Source organism: Haemorhous mexicanus, chromosome Z (assembly GCF_027477595.1).
Source record: "Haemorhous mexicanus isolate bHaeMex1 chromosome Z, bHaeMex1.pri, whole genome shotgun sequence".
In the NCBI taxonomy this organism is placed as follows: Eukaryota; Metazoa; Chordata; class Aves; order Passeriformes; family Fringillidae; genus Haemorhous; species Haemorhous mexicanus.
The window spans coordinates 780,656-802,221 of NC_082381.1; the positions used below are offsets into that span (position 1 = coordinate 780,656).

Here is a 21,566-nt window from a genome sequence, read left to right on the forward strand (position 1 = left end):
AGAATCATCCTAAAACTTCAATATAGTATTCCTGTACCTAAAATATCCGAAATAATGTAAAAGTTTGAGACAGATAAGCTCAGGAGTGTAAATAATAAGCAAGCCCTTTCAATGAACATTGTTAGCCTTGGTGACTAACAGTGTGACTCTCCAAGGAGAATGACTTCAAAAAGAATTGCAGTGAAGAGTGCACAAGGCATATGAAGCAGGTAACTGTTTCATATGCCTTGTGATCAATCCTAGAAATTCCATTTTTGAAAACTGAGCTATTCTGCCAGAATTTCTTCACCTATGGTCCCCCATATCCCCATCAGAAAGAAAAATTACACAGTAAAAAACTATCCATAATTGTAATGCCAAAAACATGGGGCATTGGGAAATAACAAAATCAACTCTTACATATGCAACCTAGGTGAAATGACTGTAACTCTGTATCAGGATGCACCCATCACAGTATATTTTCAAATATAACAGGGTAGAAGAAATGGTTAAAGCTTTACTTCTCATACGTTGTTTCTTAGTCTGGCTAAAGAGCTGAATACCCCCAGAACAGCCTGTTTCTCATCTCCTTTCTGGAACTGAGATTTCAATGTGAGATTTTCTAGCCTCTAGAAGATAACTTCACAAGATTATAATTTGTATAACAGTGAAGACAAAAATGAAGCATATACGTACATTTATTTTATACACTCTATTAAATTCAAATGTAACCTTAGTGCAAATATAATTCATCATAACACAAGCAAGTGGATCACTCTCGAGATTCCAACAGCCAGAAAGTCCAGAAACCATCTAAACCCAAAGCTTATAATCATGATAAAAATTCACATATATTTGATTTGGCCAGCAAAGACTTCTTTTGCCTGACAGAGGAATGATTTGATCCTTGGAGAGGATAGTATCAGGTCAAAAAGCACAGGACGCACTTTGGATGAAGAACTGGAATATATCTGTACAATCACAGCAGTGATATAATCATAAAAATTTACTGCAACACCTACATAAGCAAAAAAATACTGTAAGAAAACCAGAAAATACTGTAAGAAAATCAGATATATATATATATATATATATATATATATATATATATATATATATATATATATGTCTCTATATATAAATAGATATGAAAAATATGAACATATCTCTAAAAATATAACCAGGGAAATGTTTCTACTGCAATATGCTGTAACTGTAATAATAATATATACTGATTATTGACCTCCCTACTTAAATTCTGTTTTACATACTACTCCTACTAATTATTATGACATTGATTTTTTTTTCTATGACCAGAAACAATTACATTTTAACAGCAAAACCACTACTTCCAAGGCCACACCAGTGTGCCATGGGAAAAAAAATTGCCCAAAGAATAGGATGTCTTTCCATTTTCCTTTCTTCCACTGGCAACAGCTGAGTGTTCCATATCCATATTAAAATCTGACTTAGAGTGATGAATACTTACTAACTGAAGCAGTAATAGCAATATGAACATTTGAGTTTTATGTTGAAACCTGCATTTTCCTATGAAGTATTGATAACTTTTAACTGAAATGATAGATGGCCTTTCTATAGCAAACAGTAGCAAGCATATTTTATCTTTCCACAGAGTGCCATTACTACAGACATTGGCAAAAGAACAACCCCCTGGCTCTTTGAATAGCACATATATCTCCTGTACTCCCAATGAACATGGCAACCAAGGGTTTAACAAGCAACACAGCCCTGCTAGGAGAAACTTTCTGCAAAACAGTGTGACTTAGTGACAGACCCAACTACCCCATTTTACTGCACAACCAGCTACCAATGCCTGGTTTGATTTCTTCAAATTTGAGGCACCTGACCTTCAGGCACCCAAGTAAAAAGTCCTGTCACCAGATATGTCTATAATTATTCAAAGTCATACCAAAACCCTTCCGTGTTCATAATCATAGTGGAGTGGCTACTAATCTCAGTATCTCTCAGCAAATTTTAAAAACTAAGTAATTCCAGAAAGTATGTCCATGCATACATTACTACTTTCCAATGAAAAAATAATGGTCTTGTTTTAGGTCTTAGGATTTTAAAAATAAAGAGGTATTTCTCTGGGTAACACAATGCAATCTACAGTTGTGCTTGGAATTCTTAACATTTAACAGAAAAATAAGGTTAATACTAAGATAATATTCCTGAAGAAACAGCAATTTTGTTTAAATAGCTAAAAACAAATCCACTTAAAACCATTCACTAAAAGCTATGACCAGAGCTTGCTACCTAAAAGGTACTAATTTGTTTGCATTTATGGTTTTAAAGTTGGCTTTGTTTTATTTTGGTGGATTTTTTTTATCTAGGAACACCACTTTTGAATAATTAGTAATCAAAAATACTTTGACAGCCATTATTCAATATGCAAGGGGACCAAACAAAATTTAATGGACATAATTAGTGATAAGCTTAAAATATATTATCCATAGTTCACTGACTCTATTTTGATTTGCATCACCTGCTTTCAACTTATATAATCAATTACTTTTTTTACTATAAATATACAATCATAATTTAAAAAAACCCACTCTATCTTATTTGTGTGACATTTTAAACTTAATTACTTCTTAAAAAAACTGAATAAATGTGACTTATGCTATTATCATAATGCGAACTTCTAAATAAATAAAAAAGAAACCACCAATCTACACAGTATTGTCTCTCAGTCTATAACACAAACACACTGGGATGACTAAAAATAGTAAAAAGAAGATCATACCAAAAAAGCAGCTAGACTTCTTGGTGGAGAATCCCAGTCAAAACAACTGCTAATATAGCATACAGCATTAACGAGCGCCATGATACAATGCTTCATCCGGATGAAGTTCCTTAAGAGTAGCTGTTAAAAAGATGAAAGATTGAAAATATTTCAAAACCCCAAAAAGTTTCAGGAGAGGCTCACATTAACAATACTGTCATTCTTAATTTGGATGAAAGGCTGAGAAAATATTAAGCTCTCTAGCTCACAAACTGAGCAACTTAATTTAAAATCTGATACTTGGAAGAGAGAGAATTTGCTAATTGTGTCTGAATTTAATTCTAGATGGTACAAAAATTGTTCATCATTCAAAAGCCACTTGCAAAATTTCAAAAATTATTTTGTTAATTAGATTTCAGTTTTATTAAGCCTTTAACAAATGTTGGCAATTTTGATAAAAAGATGCTGCAGGACACTAACCTGAAACCATGGAACACCACTGCTCTAATGTAATTAAGATATCTGCACCATTTAATATTTTTAACAAATTTGTCTGCTGTGATATATTTTGAAAGCATTGTTTTAAGTATTTACCAAAGTTATCTATATACTTTCAAATTACATATATGTAAGACATAACAACTCTAGGTTTTGATTCAGGAAAATGTATTTAAATCCTCTAAAATGGCAACACACCTCACCACAAAAAGTGGACAAATGAGTGAATGATTTGTGTACTGAGACACGTAGAAAATGGTCACTCCTCCTGCCATCTGCAAAAGTCACAATGCCATTTTAATTTATGAAAATAGGAAGAAGAATGACTCGAGTAAAAGGCTTTGTTGCTTCTTTGCTGGAATAGAGGTGCAAAATTCCGCTTTAGTAACTGCATTGCTCAAAAGTGCAAATAAAGAAATATTTTGTCTCTTGAAACATTTTGTTTTATGAACTACATCATAAACTGATATAAAATTCATCTAGCAGATAATTTAAACCATGCTTAAGTATACAAGCTTTCAGAAACAAAGAAAGCAGTTCTGAGACCTTTGACTTTTCATTGGAAACAACAAAAATCTTGTTCCCATAGTCCACTAATATCTCTCCATTTAAGATACAACATTTGTGGAATAAGAAAAAATTAGTCCAAAGTAGTTTAAGTGTAGAAAAATACGTGTGGTTAAATAATTTTTTTAACAAAGCATTAAAATTGTGTGTAGCAAAAATATTCAGAGAAAAAAGAAAGAGTCAAGACATTTGCTATTCCTGGGATTCCAAAGAATTTCAGTCTTTGATTCAAACCCTACTCAAGTAACTTCCTTGAAATTTGGCTAAAAGAATGATGAGTTTTTACCTTGCAACAAATGGAGAATTTTGGGTCAAAGTTAACAGAAAAAAACTTATGCAAGACTTATTTTACATGCACCTGTGCAATAATCTGATATGTGTGAAACCTGATGGTTTCAACTGTGTTCTTATTCATGTATTTCATGGAAATTAGGCAGCAATTTATAGAGGAGACACATTAAACCCATGTATTCCGTTTCTGACTTCTCAACCTATCATATTCTTTTGTAAACACATAATGAAAATGTTATTCTTTACTCTCTGTAGTAGGATACCAGATATTTGAATGTGCACACTTGATAGTAAGGATTTTAGAAGGGATTAGTGTTTCCTTACTCTTTACCTGTTTAGACAGTCTGTCTTCCTCTTCAATGTACTTCTGTTCTTTGGGCATTAAGGTTCGTATGCTGGCTTTCACCTATGCATTAAAATGCGTGTCAGTATTTCAAGTTTACTTGCTCCTCACTAGTTACACAAGCTTCAATTCACAAAATTTACCAAGTTTCAAAGTCATGGCTGCCAAGCTCAGGACACATAAGCATACACAGAAACAAGAGTTGCTGCTCTGTACATTAGCAGCAATACCAGCAGCAGCAGCAGCAACAAAAAGAGTGGGTGTGCCAAGCAGGGGCAGAAGAGTATTCTGTAGTATACATCAAGGCTTAGAGAAAATGAGGAATGACAGAAATTCTCTACAAATCAGGAACAAAAGCTTTCATGAAACTGAACTCTTTAGCAGTACAAAAAAACCCAAAGTTAAGACTTACAGCATTAAAAATCACATCTATTTCAAGATAGATGACCCCCTTTGTTGGCCCTGTCAGCTGCTTGTTTTTCAAGACGTAGGCTTTCTGTTCACCATTTTGAATCTGCAGGAAAAGAACATGACAGCCGTCTGTCTTGCGGTCTCCGCTGAATACACCCCCCCGGTGACCCCTGACCCCCAGCTGCTGAAACTGACAGAGAACCCAAAACAACTGTGGCAAGTCTGACAAGTACCTGTTCATTACCAGGACCGAGTCTGTCAGGAAAAATTAACTATCATGGGATTCAACATGGCCGTGAATAGAGTATGTTAAAATTTTAGTGTTCTTATTACAGACCTTGGTTGAGAAATGACAGACTCAGAGCTGCAAATTTTTATTTATTTTTTTTCTCTTTCCCTCCTTCAGCAGGAAAAATTCAGAGCAGTATGTCAGGTGAATGAAGCTTACAGACAGCAATGGTATAGCAACTTTGCCTAGAAAGTCAGCACTTCGATCGCGGTCTTCGTCGTAAACTGTCACTTCAAGCACTGAGTGGATGTCCTTTATATTGCTACAAAGACAGAAGTACACACAGAAGAAAGAAGTCACTTACACCAGTGGGTACCAAGGACAAAACGGTAAAAGGTTAACACAGATATCCGTCTATTTTTCCAAGCCACAGAGGAGAACTGAGATTAAGTGAATGAGACATCTCTGAATATAACCAAAATGCTTTCTAAGGGCTGCAATGATTACTCTGTCTCTCTCTCTCTCTGCAAGGCTTTTTATGACCAAAATGCCCTCCAAGGGCTGAAGTTATCACTCTTTCTCTCTGCAAGGCTTTTCCAACACAAGTTTTCTGAAGGATGTTGCTTTAAATCTCCTGCCTGGGGTTTGCACTGCATGACCTGCAAGGAGCAGCACCAGGGGATTTACAGCCACCAGCAGAAGGACAGGGAGCTTTTAAAAGCTACCCTAAAACACCGATAAACTTGTGGCAATTCTTTCTGCAAATACAGTGAAACCTGTAGGTTTGTAAATGGAAATAATTACAAGCTACAAGAGCTTATCCTTGCACTAAGAACAAGTTCTTTGTTTCTGAAATTCTAGTTTAATTACAAATATACAGCAAATTACAGCAAATAAAGAACAAATAATATGGAACAATGCATCTCTCAGGTACAACTGAGGAAAAAAGCCTGCAAGATATTAAACACTCCATTGCCATGCACAGGAATGTCACTCTACATGTAAACTTTTGGGTGAAAAATTCATATTCCTTATTTGAATAAAAAAATTATTTGAGAGAACTCATATTTGACTGAATGGCTGATCCAGGAAATACAAGTTTAAGCAAAGCAGTTCAACTTCAGTAAAATATACTCCTCCAGATGAGGGGTTGCTAGACCAAAAATTAATTAAGAAATCTGAACATAAGTGCAAATGTACATAGAAGAAAGGCCTTGAAAGCTTTTTGAGGTTTTCTATTCGATTTCTGATTAGTCTTTTGCCCTCTACAAATCTAGGCAATTCCTTGTGCACAGAACATTGTCAAGAAGTAGAGGATGATTAGTTATTGGCTCCATTGGTAAATAATTAAAAATATATTAATGAACAATTTAGCATGGTTTTGCAGATATAGGAATGAGAACTACTATAATAAGCTGTTGAAAAGTACAACTATTGTGAGATTTGTTTTCTTTTGCTCTGAATTAATTTCTGAGAGTTCACTGCAGGTCATGAAACCAACGCTAAACATATGAATAATAAATCTAGAGGGGAAAACAAAAATTAAAATCGCACTGAGTTTTGACATTAAGGGCAAAATATAGCATTTTTATGTATGATAAAGTGAAGTAAGTGTACATAAAACTAAAGCTTCTACTGTTTTTGCAGAGGAGTGTTACTGATTTCAGCAGAAGTGATCAGTTTTTCTACTCATGGTGTCACATTACAGTAAGATAGAGAGATGGGAGAAAAAAAGTCAATTGAGCAAGGCAAACAACAAGGACATTTTGTCTGTGGAAGACTTTTTTTCTATTTTGTCAAAGCCTTTAACTGTCTTCAAAATAACAAAAGAATAGAAGAACCAATCACATCACTCCCCAATCAATTGTTTTAGACTGCATTTTTTGCAGCAGCTGGCTTGTACGAGTATGAGACTAGATGGCATTGTGAGAAGGGCAGTTAATAAATGGAAACAAATAGAAAGTATTTAATCATAATTCAGATAAATATAAATGCATGCGGAATTTCTAACTTTATGAAGCTATCTAATGTTTTTTACAGTTAAAAACCACATTAATAAAGATCATATTCACAGTATCTTTTTTTCCCCCCCTCAAAACTTCTGGGGCAAATCCATCACACTGGATTTGACCCTTGAAACTCTTGCTGAACCTAACAGGAGTCTGGTGTGCATAGTATTACTCATACATGCTTTCCAAGAAACAGTTCTGGCATTTTTATGTTTAAAATTATACCACTATTTCATCACTATTCTCCTTTAGAACTACCAGTAAGTATTTTTGTTCCTTTCCTCTCCAACACCCTCACTTCCAAAAAAACTACCCCAAACCCACTGTCCATCCATTCCAAACACCTACAATGTGAAGATTTTGTTCCATTCTGGATTGAGGTTCCTGTAGACAGTATGTGTCAGCAGTCTGTCATTGTTCAATTCAACTACACAAAATGGGTCACTTTTACCTGTAAGAGAAAATTTGGAACTCATTTTATGAACTAAGAAAGCACATGATGAGCAAGCTTTAAATAAAACAAGTTGGGGGGGTTGTTTTTCATTTTCTGAACTTCACTGTAATGGTCTGCACTATATTCAAGATATTCCTAACACACTATCCAGCTCCATAAACTATTAACATTCTTTGCTGAAAGAACAATTCTTTTGCTTTAAAAAATGGGGGGGGGGGGGGGGAGAAGACAACAAAATCACCATACAGACTCTTCTGATGAAACACAGCATGTTCCTAGAAGTTGCCAAGCACCCTTGTAAGACAGCTAAGAGAATTCTACTTCAATGGTACCAATGACCCATTCACTTTAAAGATAACATAATGAAAGTATTTTGACATGAAGGAAATGTGTTATTCTGTATTATTTGTAACAACACAGCACCTATGAAAATTATCCAAAGACTATTATGCTGTATAATGTTTCACACTGTACAAATCCTCTCCCCAAAATCAAAGAAACTTGATGACAGCTTCATATAAAAGCCTAACACAAGACAAAGTGAGCAAGTACAATTAAAGAATGAGATGGTATGGGCTGAAATGATGGGCTTTAGTCTTAGCACAGCAGAAAGGCAAACATGGTTAATATTTTATTATACATTAAAGCACAAAAAAGTAGTTTTGGATATATTTACAAAGAGGTCCCTCAGCACGAAAGCCCCCATAAGAGAAAGTATGAAGTTGCTGCTTTGAAAATGCATTTTGTAATAACTGAAGCAGGATAATGGAAATTGATATGGAGGTATTTTTTTTTCTTTAAAGAAAAGCAATGAGCAAAGTGTGTGTGTGTGTGTGTGTGTGTGTGTGCGTGTGTGTGTGTGTGTTTGTGTGTGTGTGTGTGTGTGTGTGTGCGTGTGTCCTTAAATATTAAATAGGTAGCTTACAGGAAAAGACTGCAGGCAAGCAGTGCTTAGATACTAAGGAAAATGCAAGAAAAATGATCAGAACTGCAAGTTTAGGGGTAGAACATGAAACTGACACCAATCCTTTAAGGTTTTATTTTGGGAAGGTGTTGAGGTTTTAGCCCACTCGGAAGTTAAGCTGCTCCCCTTTTCCCCAGCCCCTGTTTCAGGTGAGAGAAACTAAAGGCAGAAATTATGGGTTGAGGTAACAGCTTACTGGAAACGGCAATGAGATGAGAAAGCAAACAGTAACAGTGTATAAGAGAGGGCGATTACATGCAAAATGCTCCTGGACTCCAACACACTACCTCCACACATGGTGCGCCACCCCACCACTCCCTACACCATGTTTTTTCCCACAAGCCTGAGACAATGAAAGATAATAGCACACAAACTTTCCACACCTGCACTTTTTGTCCCCAAGACCAAGGCAACAAAAAAACCCACAATGTTAGACAAACCCTCCAGCTGGGATCAGCACCAACCCACCACTCCACTCGCCGCACACTGCCCAGAAAGGAAGAAAATGGCTGCTGAGCCCCTGCACTGCCCATTTTCCTCCACCAGACGCCATGACCTCTTCATCTTGGAAGAGAGACTCCCTGACTTTCACATACCAGCAATGATTTGAGCGTATAGAGTAACAGCCTAGACAAGCCCACATGGCTCCGGGCTCTACCCTCACACATCCTTGGCCTAAACTAGAACAAAAGGACAAGAAGAAAAGTAGACACCGGAATCTGATACTTAAGAACAGCTTGGCTGTCTGAAAAAGGAGTGCTCAAAAGTGGGATGGGAGTAAGCAAAAGGTGGGATTGGTATCTTCAGCATTTCAGGGCAATCCTGAAATTACCTAGAAGGTTAAGGAGGCTGGAGAGGTAGACCTAAGGAACAGCTATGATGGAAGAACACTAATGAAAACATGAGGGGCATGGTAGGAAGACCTCTTTCAATAAAGAGGCAATAAAGGGAAGAAATCACATTTTGGGCTAAATTATTTAACTCGTATTTCAAATTACGTCAGTAATGATAACTGCTATAGATCTGTCCAAAAAGAGACAGGCTATCCTGCTTTTATATTTTTATTTTCTCCAGTAACTGGAAGGAGTAACCTTTGCCTTTGGCACAGTACAAGTGTATTATTTTCATGTAAATAGAAAACTGAACAACAAATTGCTGCTTCCTGGACCCAGGGGAACTTTGTCTGACGGAAAGGAACACTTGAGTTTCATAGTACCGCATGACTTGCTCTTCTCTTCAGACTTTCTTTGGGCAGTAAATTGTTCAAAATACATTGAATGTTGGCATTGGCCTTCCATAATTAAATCTAGCATACTAGGCAATTGTGCTTCTCAATGTCTTCATTAACTCTGTGTTATTCTTTTCATGCATTATTAGAAACCATAAACTGAGTAGCTACAGAAGCTACAATTTTGGGGCTACATTAATGATATTAGAGAAGCACATAATTTGTTTCATACCTCAGACAAATGACAATGAAATCAATACTTAGGCAAAGCTGTCCAGGGACCACAACTCCCAAACTGCAGTATTGATTTTGACTACACCAAGGGCTGATATGCATATTTTGTGCATATTATTAACTTTAATGATAGAGAATAATTGTTTTAAACACATTGTGAATTACGGTAAATTGATGTTTACCTCCTCTAGAAAATCATATACTGCTGAATATTTCCTATTATCTTGAAAAATGATGCAATTCATTAAACAGCAGAAATAGATGCACCACACATCTCAAAGTTCTTCTACTTCACTAGTCTAGAAGGTGATGGGAAATCTAAACCATTTATATTATTTGAGTTCTTTAGCTTTCAGTATTAGAAAAAGAAACACACAGAAGATAGTTAAAATAACAAGGCAGCACTAGCACAGCAGGTGGACTACTAGATCTCATTTCTTAAAGCATTATCAATCATATTTGCATATGGTGGTACAATGTGAGTTGAACTTATTAAACATATACAGACACAGTAAATTACATTGCAGCATATACAGGCCATTTTCTATAAACAAAGAGAGGATATTTACTTCATTTATTTATTTTCTGTGCCTCTTGGTTTGCACTTTTTCAATGACTCTTCTAACAGATTTACATGGAAATCAATCAATAACATGTAGCATTAATTACAGACCTCCTCTGTCAAACCAAAGGCAACTGGTTTTCAGAAATGAAAAAAATTCCTCATTTACAGTCAACATTTCACACCCCCTTCTTGCTATCATTTGAACACACTACAAGAACAAATTTGAATAGAGGCAATATCATGACATGGTTCAAGGGTAGGTTCAAATACCAAGGCTGACAAAGAGAAGTTTCCCAGCTTTAAACATCTCTGCTAAGGAATGTTGGTTTTATCATATTTACTTGATTACAAAGCTCCCACCTTCACCTTCACCTTTGCCTATGGGCATTTCTTACATATGCTGAAGCACTCATAATCCAGCTGGGCCTCTGAAAGGCATCACTCATTGCTGACATGTTCAATGTAAGGTATGTGCAAACATTGTTAAGATACTAACCCAAATTAGTGAATGTGATCCAGAAAGACAGACAGAACAATGCATGAAGACTTGGTGAAACTCATATCTATGTTTTCTTTCAAGTTTTCATTATTAGAAAGAGTAGCTGCAATCTTGATTCTCACTGACAACCTTGGCAACCTGCAGCATTTCAAGAGTGTTCAAAATAATGGGATCATTCCCAATGAAAGCCTTAAGAGAGCACTAAAATAGTCAAAAATGTACTTAACAACACTATATTCCAAAGCAGTACCTTGAGCACAACACACTCTAACAAAGGCAGACTCAGATAATTTCTGTCAGTTAATGTGATTAGCTATTTCAAACAAGAGATACAGAAATGGTTTTCCTTATTTTTTAGAAAAGAGCCACAGACGTTAGGAAGAGTGTCTGAAGAGTGTCCTCTAGCCCTTCTAAAAGTACACATAAAAACCTCTGTTAAGTCTTGTGCTGCTTATGCTCAGTTGTATCATTCCATATTATATTATCATGAACCCAACACCTTTCACTATAAACTAAACCACAACTGTTATATACAATTTTATATAGCCTGTCATACATCAAGAAATTCTACCAAACCCTCTGTATCTGAGGATTTTCCAACTAGCAATCCCTGCTCTGTGCTCTTTGTAGGTCTCCAGCTATTATTCCAGTGATTTTAGGGATATTTAGCTAGTGATCAGGCAGGCATCCACAGCAAACTTCTCAATACAATCCTAAGCATGTGGTCAGTGCTGTACAAGAATGAGATGACCACCGCCTGCCAAAGGCACACATTAAAAGCATGCTCCCAGCAGCACCAACACCAACACTGTTACTTGAATATTCCATGACTAGTGGGGCTAACTGTTATCACACCTTACTACTGGTTGCAGGAATTCATGGTAGAAGTAGGTAGTGAAAAAACAAAGTACACCTTCCAACTTACTGAAAGCAAACCTGCAGAAAACTTCAGTACAAAGTTAAACAAATATAATTTATCCATTCTTTTGCTGTGACGGTTCATGCTTTTTGCTGTGTACTTGTACAGTCCAAAGGGCTCCTGAAATTATAGAAATAAACTGCTGATTTACATAATATGCATAACTGGAAGGAAAAGCAACTTCTCTTTTCAGGGATCTCCCTCACCCACTTTCTTCCTTTACCCATTACAGAAGTTGACTATCTAAGAATGAACTCTACGAGTTCTATTTCGTAATGTATGCCACCACTGAAAAAAAACCTTAAAGAGCTACCTATCTTCTGAAGCTTTGAATTATATCTTTATCTTTGAAGATTTTAAATTTTAGGACACATTACAACTAGCCTGACAGATTTCCTTGTTTGTGCTATGCTATGTCTTTAGACAGTGCAAGACCAGAGCATAGATTACCTTACTTAGATCTAAGAACAGTATTTGACTTCAGTCAGCACTCTGTCCGTCACATTGCACACCATGCACACATTAATTTAAATTAGTCTTTTACTTGTCACCTTATTTCTCAGAACTACCATATGTCCCTGGATGAACTGTACACCCATAACCTGAAATCAGCCCCAGCTCTCCAAAAGGGGTAGCAATGAGGAGCTAGAGATGTGTTACTTGCTGTTTTCGTCAAAACTCAGAAGTCCCCCAAAGCCCAGGAAGTCCTTCACAAACAAAGTAAGTTGGCAGCTCAGATTCATTATCTGTTTGGCTGGTCACCTAGACATTTTTCTCCAGCAAGAAAATACAAAATTCACTTTTTCATGATGGAAAAGAGACCAAAATAGTGATTGATAGAAGCAAACTTTAACTGCTTCACAAAATATTTAGAAAATTGAAACAACAACACCTCAACCTCCACACAATTTCAGCTTCTGGATTTTCTTCTCAAGTAGCCACAGCACTACGCAGCCTGCGTTTTTTCTAGTGAAAAATTTTGAGACAGGCCCTTCACATCAGTTCAAACACCACAGGACTTTCATCTGGCTCTCTATGCTGGTACTTACTGCAAGCACCAAACTTATTAGGTGACTTGTGAACCCTTGTATCCTGAGGGTCATGGGCTGGTGGGCTGGTCCCACACTGCAGCCCATCTTCCAGGCTGGAAGCGAGCTGGACTGTCCAATCTAAGGGGCAACTAGAACAACAAACCACTGGATGTCATCTCAAATTCACAAGAGATGGCAGACATGTGACCAATTCAGATGCAAGGATCTTTTATTTGTCTAATTATGAACTTCACCTGAGTGTTAGAACTGTCAAACTGCATTATGATATAACTTATATTTCTAAGCAGTTTATATAGGCCTTCCTTCAAGGGGAAAATAATCCAACATAAATTTTTGATTCTTGGCAAACTGTTTTCAAGCAAAAATTAATTTTGGAACATAGTAGTTCTTTCAAATAGAGACTTCAATTGAATATAACAACCGCACTTTCACACTCACTTCCTAGCTCCACTTGTATATAAAGTTGACTTTGATAAAAAGCTGTCAGATCTTAAATTTGAAAAACTTGCTTGCCATATTTTGTACAAGTTCAAGAGTGGGTTTTTTATTATAAAACTCTATTAAATACATGCATTTTTCTCCAGAAAACTGCATGTCATCTGCTCATTATCCAGTTAATATAGTAAAATAGGAGACTTTAATAAAGAAAAATATGGAAACATCTATATTTTATACAGTAGGATAATCCTCTGGTTTAGAAAGAAAGAAAACACTTGTGTACAGAAATAAACATGCTTCTCTATCATCATTCACTGAAATTCCAGCCTGTAGGAATAAAAATGAAAAATCATAAAGACCATCAGTCACTATAGAAAAGTTCTTACTCTCTTAATTAAGGCTGCCATGGGCCTTACCTAGGAATTACCATTGATATAATTGCTCTTCAGAGTATATGCAAGCAAGAGAGCACATGGCAGATCTAGCTGTCCTCTGAAAAACTTATTGCATTTCTGAAATATCAGCTCACAAGGGCCAGCAGATAGCACTGGGTTAGATATCCATTAGTCCTTCGGAGATACTTCTACCATTGCTAAGGAAAACATACCTTGCCTCAGTATAACTCCAGGGAAACAAATAATTTCATAATTTTGCCAGCTCACGGTCCATAAAGTTACAAAAACTGATAAAAAGTCAATTTCAGCATTAGCTAGTCCATGAACCCATTTTCATCAAATCACTAGCCTTATTCTAAAATAAATATTATACGAATTTTTGCATCACTGGCATTACATTACCAAACTGAACTAAAAATGCTTTGGGCAGTTTAAAAACATAATAAGGAATTTCAACTGCATTTCTACATTCAAAAGTAAAGTTCTCAAACCATAACTTCACGAAGATCAACCAACTTTAACATAGCTATAAAAGCCAAAATATAGTTTAAATATTTCATAGGCTATTATGATTCCCTCCTAACTCTGGCCATGCCTATCCATTACGGATCTAAGTCCCCACAGCAAAAAAGGCCTTTATTTTTTTAGAAGACAAGACAGCCAGTTCATGACTCTGGGGGGCAGTGCCACTCATGCAGACACTAATGTCACTAATGTTGTTCCAAGCTCCCTGCCAGCCAGCTGCTTGCAGCAGAACAGTCAGTCTGACCTTTGGCCAGGAGGAGGAATGGCTCAATAGCATGAGAAGCTGCCTTATCTAATGGATTAAGTGCAGAACCCAAGTGAAATGCCACCTTTGACAAGGACTTGCTCTGTTGGCCTTAGCTGAGTCAGTTAACCTTTCTTAGTTTTCCATCTTTAAAATGGGAATTATAATTCTACTCCATCTGTGATGATGCAAACATGTTGCAACACACTGATACCATGAATGCTTGAGGTACCTTGCAAGGCAAGACAGTGTAATGCCATAATCAAGTTAAACTCATCTCCACAAAATACGTTAAAAAAAAAAAAAAAAATCACAACTCATCCTTTCATTGTATGTATAATTATAAATGTTCTTGTTACCAAAAAAGTCTTTTAATAAAATATCTTTTAAAAATATATTTTTACATTCTATTTTTTCTATTACTAGCTAGAACTAGTACTTAAAACCCAGTACCTTTCCTGCACATTATATTGGGCCAAAGTCTTCAGGTGACCTATATGACAGGACCCGATGAAATATTTTATCTACCATAGAATTCTGCCCACATACTAGATTTTTATACTTTGTGGCAATAGTTCAAGTGTATATTGAAATCTGTTTGCACTAATTGACAGAGCAAATTACTTTTGGAACCGTATTTCCAAAGGGCCTCTGAATTTATTCCTTCAATTTTACACGCATGGGCTTCCATACCTTTGTGAATTTAATGTTTGCGTTCATCACTCTGACATTTCCTAGCACTTGAAGAACCATTTCAAAGACCATTTTTGCACAGGTGATGTTACAACAGTTTAGCTGGACAGATTTTATAAAATACATTTACATTTAACAAAATTTTAACGTGGAATTTTCTTAGAAGAGAGGCTGAATTCCAAACATAAAACTGAAAAAAAAAAGGAAGAAAACAAAAATCTGACTCATTTTCTATGCTTAGCTTCTCTTCTTTAGAGGAAGAAAAGCCTGAAAAGCTTTGCAAAACAAACCTAGATATCACTGAGCTCTTTAATAAAATCTCTCTGATACATAAGGTTCTGAAAACACAGTCCTCGGAAAAAACACAGATGATTAATAACGAGGACAGAAATACAAATAAATTTACTTCTAATGAAGACTGAAGACACAGTAATCAAAGTGTTAAAAATTCATTTCATGCACATTTCATTTGCCTCTTAGCTGATATTTATCACATAATTCTGTGAGAAAGTGGAGGCCTAAGATGCTCCAGATAAATGTCTCAATTAATTGTACAGAGGTAGCCCTCTTTGAGCTGAACCAGAGCTGTGAGCTCTTTATTAAAAGCACTATTCTGTAGCCTGTAACCTTGTTCCTTGACTCCTCTCTAGTTTCCAATTTAAACAAGTCCCCATGCGGCCCACTCTAAAGGGCTTTGTCTCCCTGTCATTGTTATGAGAGCCAAGGCATCCTGGAAGTGTGAAATCAGACCTCATGAGCTGAACGGTTCCCCAGGGAACACAAGACCTCGCAGAAGGTCAAAGTCATGGGCTGGACCATCTGAAAGCGTCTGATCGCTGGTCTGTGACACAGCAAGAAGGGTGGGGGCAGGGGGAGAAAGAGCCAGGGGGCTAGAATTGAGCACATCTTAATTAAAGCCCAAAGACTACAAAACAAGCTATTTTCTAGTCAGGCCATCTTATGGAGCTTGAGTTTTGCTCTTGCTAATGAATCTGAGTTCCTAAATATTATTATTCCTTAAAAGCACAGCACTTTTGCTGAAATTGATCAAACCTGCAGCGATCAAATCTTTTCCCACTCTGCTTACTTTTCATGGATGATAAGGCAGAGATTTTGAATTTTATTTCATGACACAAGGACCAATGTATCTGCCCCAGTAAAAGAGATGCAGAAACTGCCTTGAAAAGCCAGCAGCCTTCCACAACCACCCACCACCTACACCTGACTACGCTGCAGAAGGATTAGACATATCTGACTATCGCCTAAACCTAAACTATGTCACAGTGAAGGGCTTATTGCTTTACTACCTGTAAATTTATATGGGTTAGGTGAAAACCATGTCTATAATGTCAGAAGCCAACTGTCATGGTGAGTTCATTATACTTTAGGTTTTACTGAACCACCAGAAAATCTCTTCATATCAAAGGATGTCACTTGTAGGCACAGCACCTAACCTGCCAGGGCTCTACAAGCAGCCAAATCCTTGAAAAAGTCTGCCAGAGATATCATGAGAAAGCAAAGACTTAGGGAAACAGGAATATAACTCTTTCTAACTCAGGATTTAGAGAGAAAAAAGCCATGCACTGAATAGCGAAAACACAATGGAAGACTCAATTGGAAGTTTCTTCTCAGACAGAGAAGGAAAAATTAAACTTCACTGTCTGTATCTTCCCACTCATTAGATTACACTTTCAAAGAATTTATACTAAATAATACACAATTTCCAAAAAGGTGTATTTGCTGCGACCACAATTTCCAACAGAATATAATTTTGCATTGGTGGAATCCCTAAAATTGTGTCTTTATCATGGAACTATGCTGTTTTTCTGGGAGAAACAAGCTCAGAGACCAAATAATTTTCCCAAAGGCCTTGGTCCTGAAAGATACCCTGTTTTTCAGCTCTGGCAAAAACCAAGTTAAGCTTTCAAGCACCGGTGGGGAGTCTCTCAACCCCTCAGTGGTTCTTCCTCTCAAAGATCTCCCGGCAAGTGGGTCGACTGAAAACTCTGACTGTACTTTTCTGGGGAATTTTTAATATCCATTTATGGCATGTTTCAGCAGCACAGCATTTCAAAACTGGTAAGGTCTGCTTGCTCCCCCGCCTACAACTTAACTGAAATTTCAGCTTATCCTGGCACGTTATTCATTGCATGTACCTGTGAGGGGGGCTGTAAGCTGAGACCCGAACCACCACCCTTAATCACTCTCTTTAAAAAAAATATCTTTACTAACCTTAAGGATTTGAAGTGCACTGTCCAACATTAGGCTATTGAAACTGGAGGAAAAAACCTGCCCTTGGCTATCAACAGTTTATTAAGGGCTTAACTAAAGTGACCTACTAGCATTCCACTGAGGGAGGCTATGAGCTTTCTGAGGAAAGGAGTAGAATTGGGGGTTTCATTAAAGAGTAATTTGTGCTTTTTGCTCATTCATTCAACAGGAGTCTCAACTGCTCTTTATTCACACTGAGTTAGTACAGAATTACAATGCTGCTCAATGCATGGGACAAAGGAAAAATTTCATGTCTTGAAAGGGGAAAAAAAAATCCTTACAATCGTAGCAGGATTGATAGCTACTTAAGAGATTACAGAAATCTTTCTCCCTCTCTGCTTATGTTAAAGAATGGAATATTAAGGATTTAAAAAATCTACTCAGCTCAAATTAATAAATTTTGATTTATTACTTCACATGAAAAGATTCCTGAAAGTGAAATGGGATATGTTTAGCAGGCAGGAAACAGAGCAAAACACACAGATACTATACAGTTGTTCCAGCTGCTTTTCAGACTCAGGGGCAAAAGATTAACTCTGAAAACACATTACAGTAAGATGTGCAAACTAGTCCTTAGCTTTTATTCATAGAAGCAATCCTTAATAGTATAAGTAACACCACTGATGACAGCACACTAATTACTTAGTTGAATAAAGGTGGGTCAAGTTTTTACACAATTTTTGCAAACATGATTTATTGACAATCACCAAACACCTACTTTATTTTTCACTATTACTATTCAAAGTTTAATTTTAAATGAATGACCTGTACATAACTACAAGTTACTAAAAATAGCTATAAACTACAACAGCAGATAATAAAACCACTTCATCCTCTTTTCAAAATTCCCAGTTACTTTTGTCCAGAACATACAAGATTTCTGTCACATCTGGAATTGCAGCCATCTTACAAAACACATCTGTGTATCAATGTCTTTTTTTTACTAACAAGGGAAGATAGTGAATGTTCTTCCCCATCTTCCTATCTGTCATCCTAAATACAATGTCTGAAAATTTTTGGTAGCTCTATAAATCTTTAATTGAATCAAATACATTTCCAAAAATATTGTTCAACCAGCACAAATAACATGCTGATTTGGAAAAGCTGAAGACTGAACGAGGTCAGGGACTAAATTATCCCATTTGCCCCTGAGTAACTTAATCTCTCTCTCTGTTCAGAAAACATTGGATTATAAGGTCAAACCAGACTTAAGAAGCATTTCTACAACCTCACCAAAAACAGAATCTGTAATTTTGTGTGCCACAAACTGGATGATCAAATGTTTGCACTGATAAAATGTTTGCCCTATTACCTTGTCTGAAATACTGGCAGTCATGTTAATTACCACAAAACTACTAAAAATTGAGTAAGTTGCTCCATATCTGCTCCTTTAACAGAACATTTATTCTAGTTTCCTTTTACTTTCTTCCCATTTTTAAAATTTTTCATTATTATTTTAAATCAGAGATGGCTACTTTCTGACACAGATGCAGCTCATTTTGCTCTATTCAACTCCTGTGGTATGAAGGCGATTACCTAGAGGAGATAACTTGGACATTTCTGAAGAAATATGGTCAGTATGGCTGAAATACTTTTTCTTTATTTTGCAAAGCAACACATCAAATTAACTATTCAACTTATAACATAAAATACAAAATTAAAAAAAAATCTTATTTCCCTTATCTTATCAAGATAAGCAGTAGCTACAGCAAATTGCATTCAGTTGAAATGTCTGAAACTGACAGCAGCCTTGCTAAATATCTGACAGATATCAAGTGGTTCTTTTGGCAACAATTTTAAAGTAGAATCTAAGTCTGGAACCTTTTATTTGCATCATACCTTGGAATTTAATGTTGATAATTTCGTATGGTTTCACCTACTAAAACAAAAGACGTTTCTTCTATGTAATATTAATAGGATGTCTGATGGAGAAAAATGTATATTTCATCTTTATCAGAAATAATCTGCTTAGGGCTCTGCTAGCATTAGAATGACTTCCTGCCTTACTTACAAAACTTTCCTTTGTGTTTAGATTTTTCCATTAATGAGCAGAAGGTGGAAGCACACAAACAGAACATAACCTGTATATGAACTTTTGGTTTTAGCATTTTTTTTCCCAGTTCTAAACCCACCAAATATTACTATGGTAATCAGCGTCACAGAAACTAAATGAATCCTTGCCTGTGACATCAGCTGCCATCAATGCTTCTGCCCTGATGACCTTCACCTGAAGAAATCCCACATCGCTGATGTTATGGAACATCATCATTGGACTCTAAAAAATAATAAAAAGAAAAATAATTCTGTATTGCAAAAGAGACAGACCAATATTAATACTCTCGTCCCTTACCCAGATGTAAGTTACTGTAATTCTGCCTACATACTCAGACTTTTAAATATTATTTGCTGAAGAATGTGCAGTTGTTTGCATTTCTTCCTATATTTTGCAACTTTAGCTTATCAATGAAAATTACAAAGAAAGAGTTAGAATTTGATTGATTAAATGTAACACAAATACTAGTGAATTAATCCCCTGATACAGTGGGAGTAACTGTACTTCAAAATTTTAAATTATAGCAGTATATTAAGAAATTAACACAAAAAATGAAACCACTACTTTCTCTGAATTATTTTGCAAGAACTATGTTCACATTTTCCCTCTGATTAATTATATTAATCAGAGGAAAATTAGCTCCAATATTATCTTGAGTAGTGATCTCGGGACAATATAGATTTTTGTAGTTGACTATAACATGCAAGCTTGCATATACTATATACACCTATAATAAGATTGTGAACAACATCAGCAAAAGCAATCAAAAGAGAATAACAACTACTTAATAACCGTCATAATAATCACAGGCAGAAAGGGTAAAAAAAATTAAAACACGTTTCAATTCCATGGCAGAAAGCCCTTAACACAAATCATATTTTTAGCATAAATTTCTTTTCAATATCTACATGTATTAAGAAGAGGAAGAAAAAAGAGTTCACTACACTAACACTTGCATTTATTCATCCAACACAGATTTAGAAAGCTTATTAAAAACCATGTTCCACTGCTGCTCTATTTTCAAGTAACTAAAACTAACAAACTGGGAGTATTGCACCAATTAGGTGTGACATTCTATAATTCTCAAACTCTAGCTTTTAGTATTATTTAAAATTTGCAGAGTTTTAAATGATAAAACATTGAATGCAAATTTTATTCATAAATACTAGCCCATACATTCATTTTGAAATATTTTAAAATCCAGATTAATATATTTAATGCCTATGGTCCTCCCTAAAATTTTAATGTGGTGAAACTTTTTCCACTGCCTATGAAAATGTCCAGATTTCTACAAAAAGCGAGCATTCAGGAAAATATCAAATCAACAATTCCTTAATTTATTACAAAAGCAAAATTTACTGTTATGGGAAACGAGAATAAATTTCATCACTGAATCTAAAAACCACAGATGCTGCTAAAATGAAATATTAAATGTCAGCTTGCAAAACCAGTATGTTTTTGCACAGAAAATCAACCCATTAAGATGTCAGACATACAAAATGCGTCCCTGTCTTTCTAATCAATAAGACAATTCTCAGTTAAATCACACTGATACTAATTTCATAAACCCTAGCTGACCATTTACTGTTTACAGTGAAGATCTGACCTTGCTACACTGAACTTAAAAATCCAATTCAGTGTAGTAGCCCATATGTTACATACATGCATCATGTTACAACAGGGTAACAGTGAATATATTTTTACCAATTTTAATGAGGTAATCATCATAAATATTACTACAAAACACTGGGGGTCAACTTTAATCAACACACACTCAACTCTTTGCTTATGTGCTTACTAGCTGAGGGTAACAGAGATGGTATTACAGATAGCATTGGTGTAATTCAAAAGCATCTTTGCAACCCTCATTTATTGCAATGATGATCAGGGTTTGGAAGCTTCTTATCAGAACTGGTACCAGAACAGAGATAATTCTGCTGTAATACGCATGATGAAAAT

General features: G+C 35.9%; 1 protein-coding gene across 1 annotated transcript in view; it reads right to left on the reverse strand.

The window, feature by feature from the left end:
- MCTP1 (multiple C2 and transmembrane domain containing 1) overlaps nucleotides 1-21,566 on the reverse strand; it is a 210,836-nt gene that overhangs the window by 95,255 nt on the left and 94,015 nt on the right. Inside the window, exons 9-14 of the mRNA XM_059836614.1 lie at nucleotides 19,736-19,829; nucleotides 7,422-7,524; nucleotides 5,284-5,386; nucleotides 4,837-4,938; nucleotides 4,413-4,487; nucleotides 2,747-2,866 (exon numbers count right to left, since the gene is read on the reverse strand). Coding sequence (XP_059692597.1) covers nucleotides 2,747-2,866; nucleotides 4,413-4,487; nucleotides 4,837-4,938; nucleotides 5,284-5,386; nucleotides 7,422-7,524; nucleotides 19,736-19,829 — 597 coding nt within the window. The remainder of the gene's footprint in view (nucleotides 1-2,746; nucleotides 2,867-4,412; nucleotides 4,488-4,836; nucleotides 4,939-5,283; nucleotides 5,387-7,421; nucleotides 7,525-19,735; nucleotides 19,830-21,566) is intronic.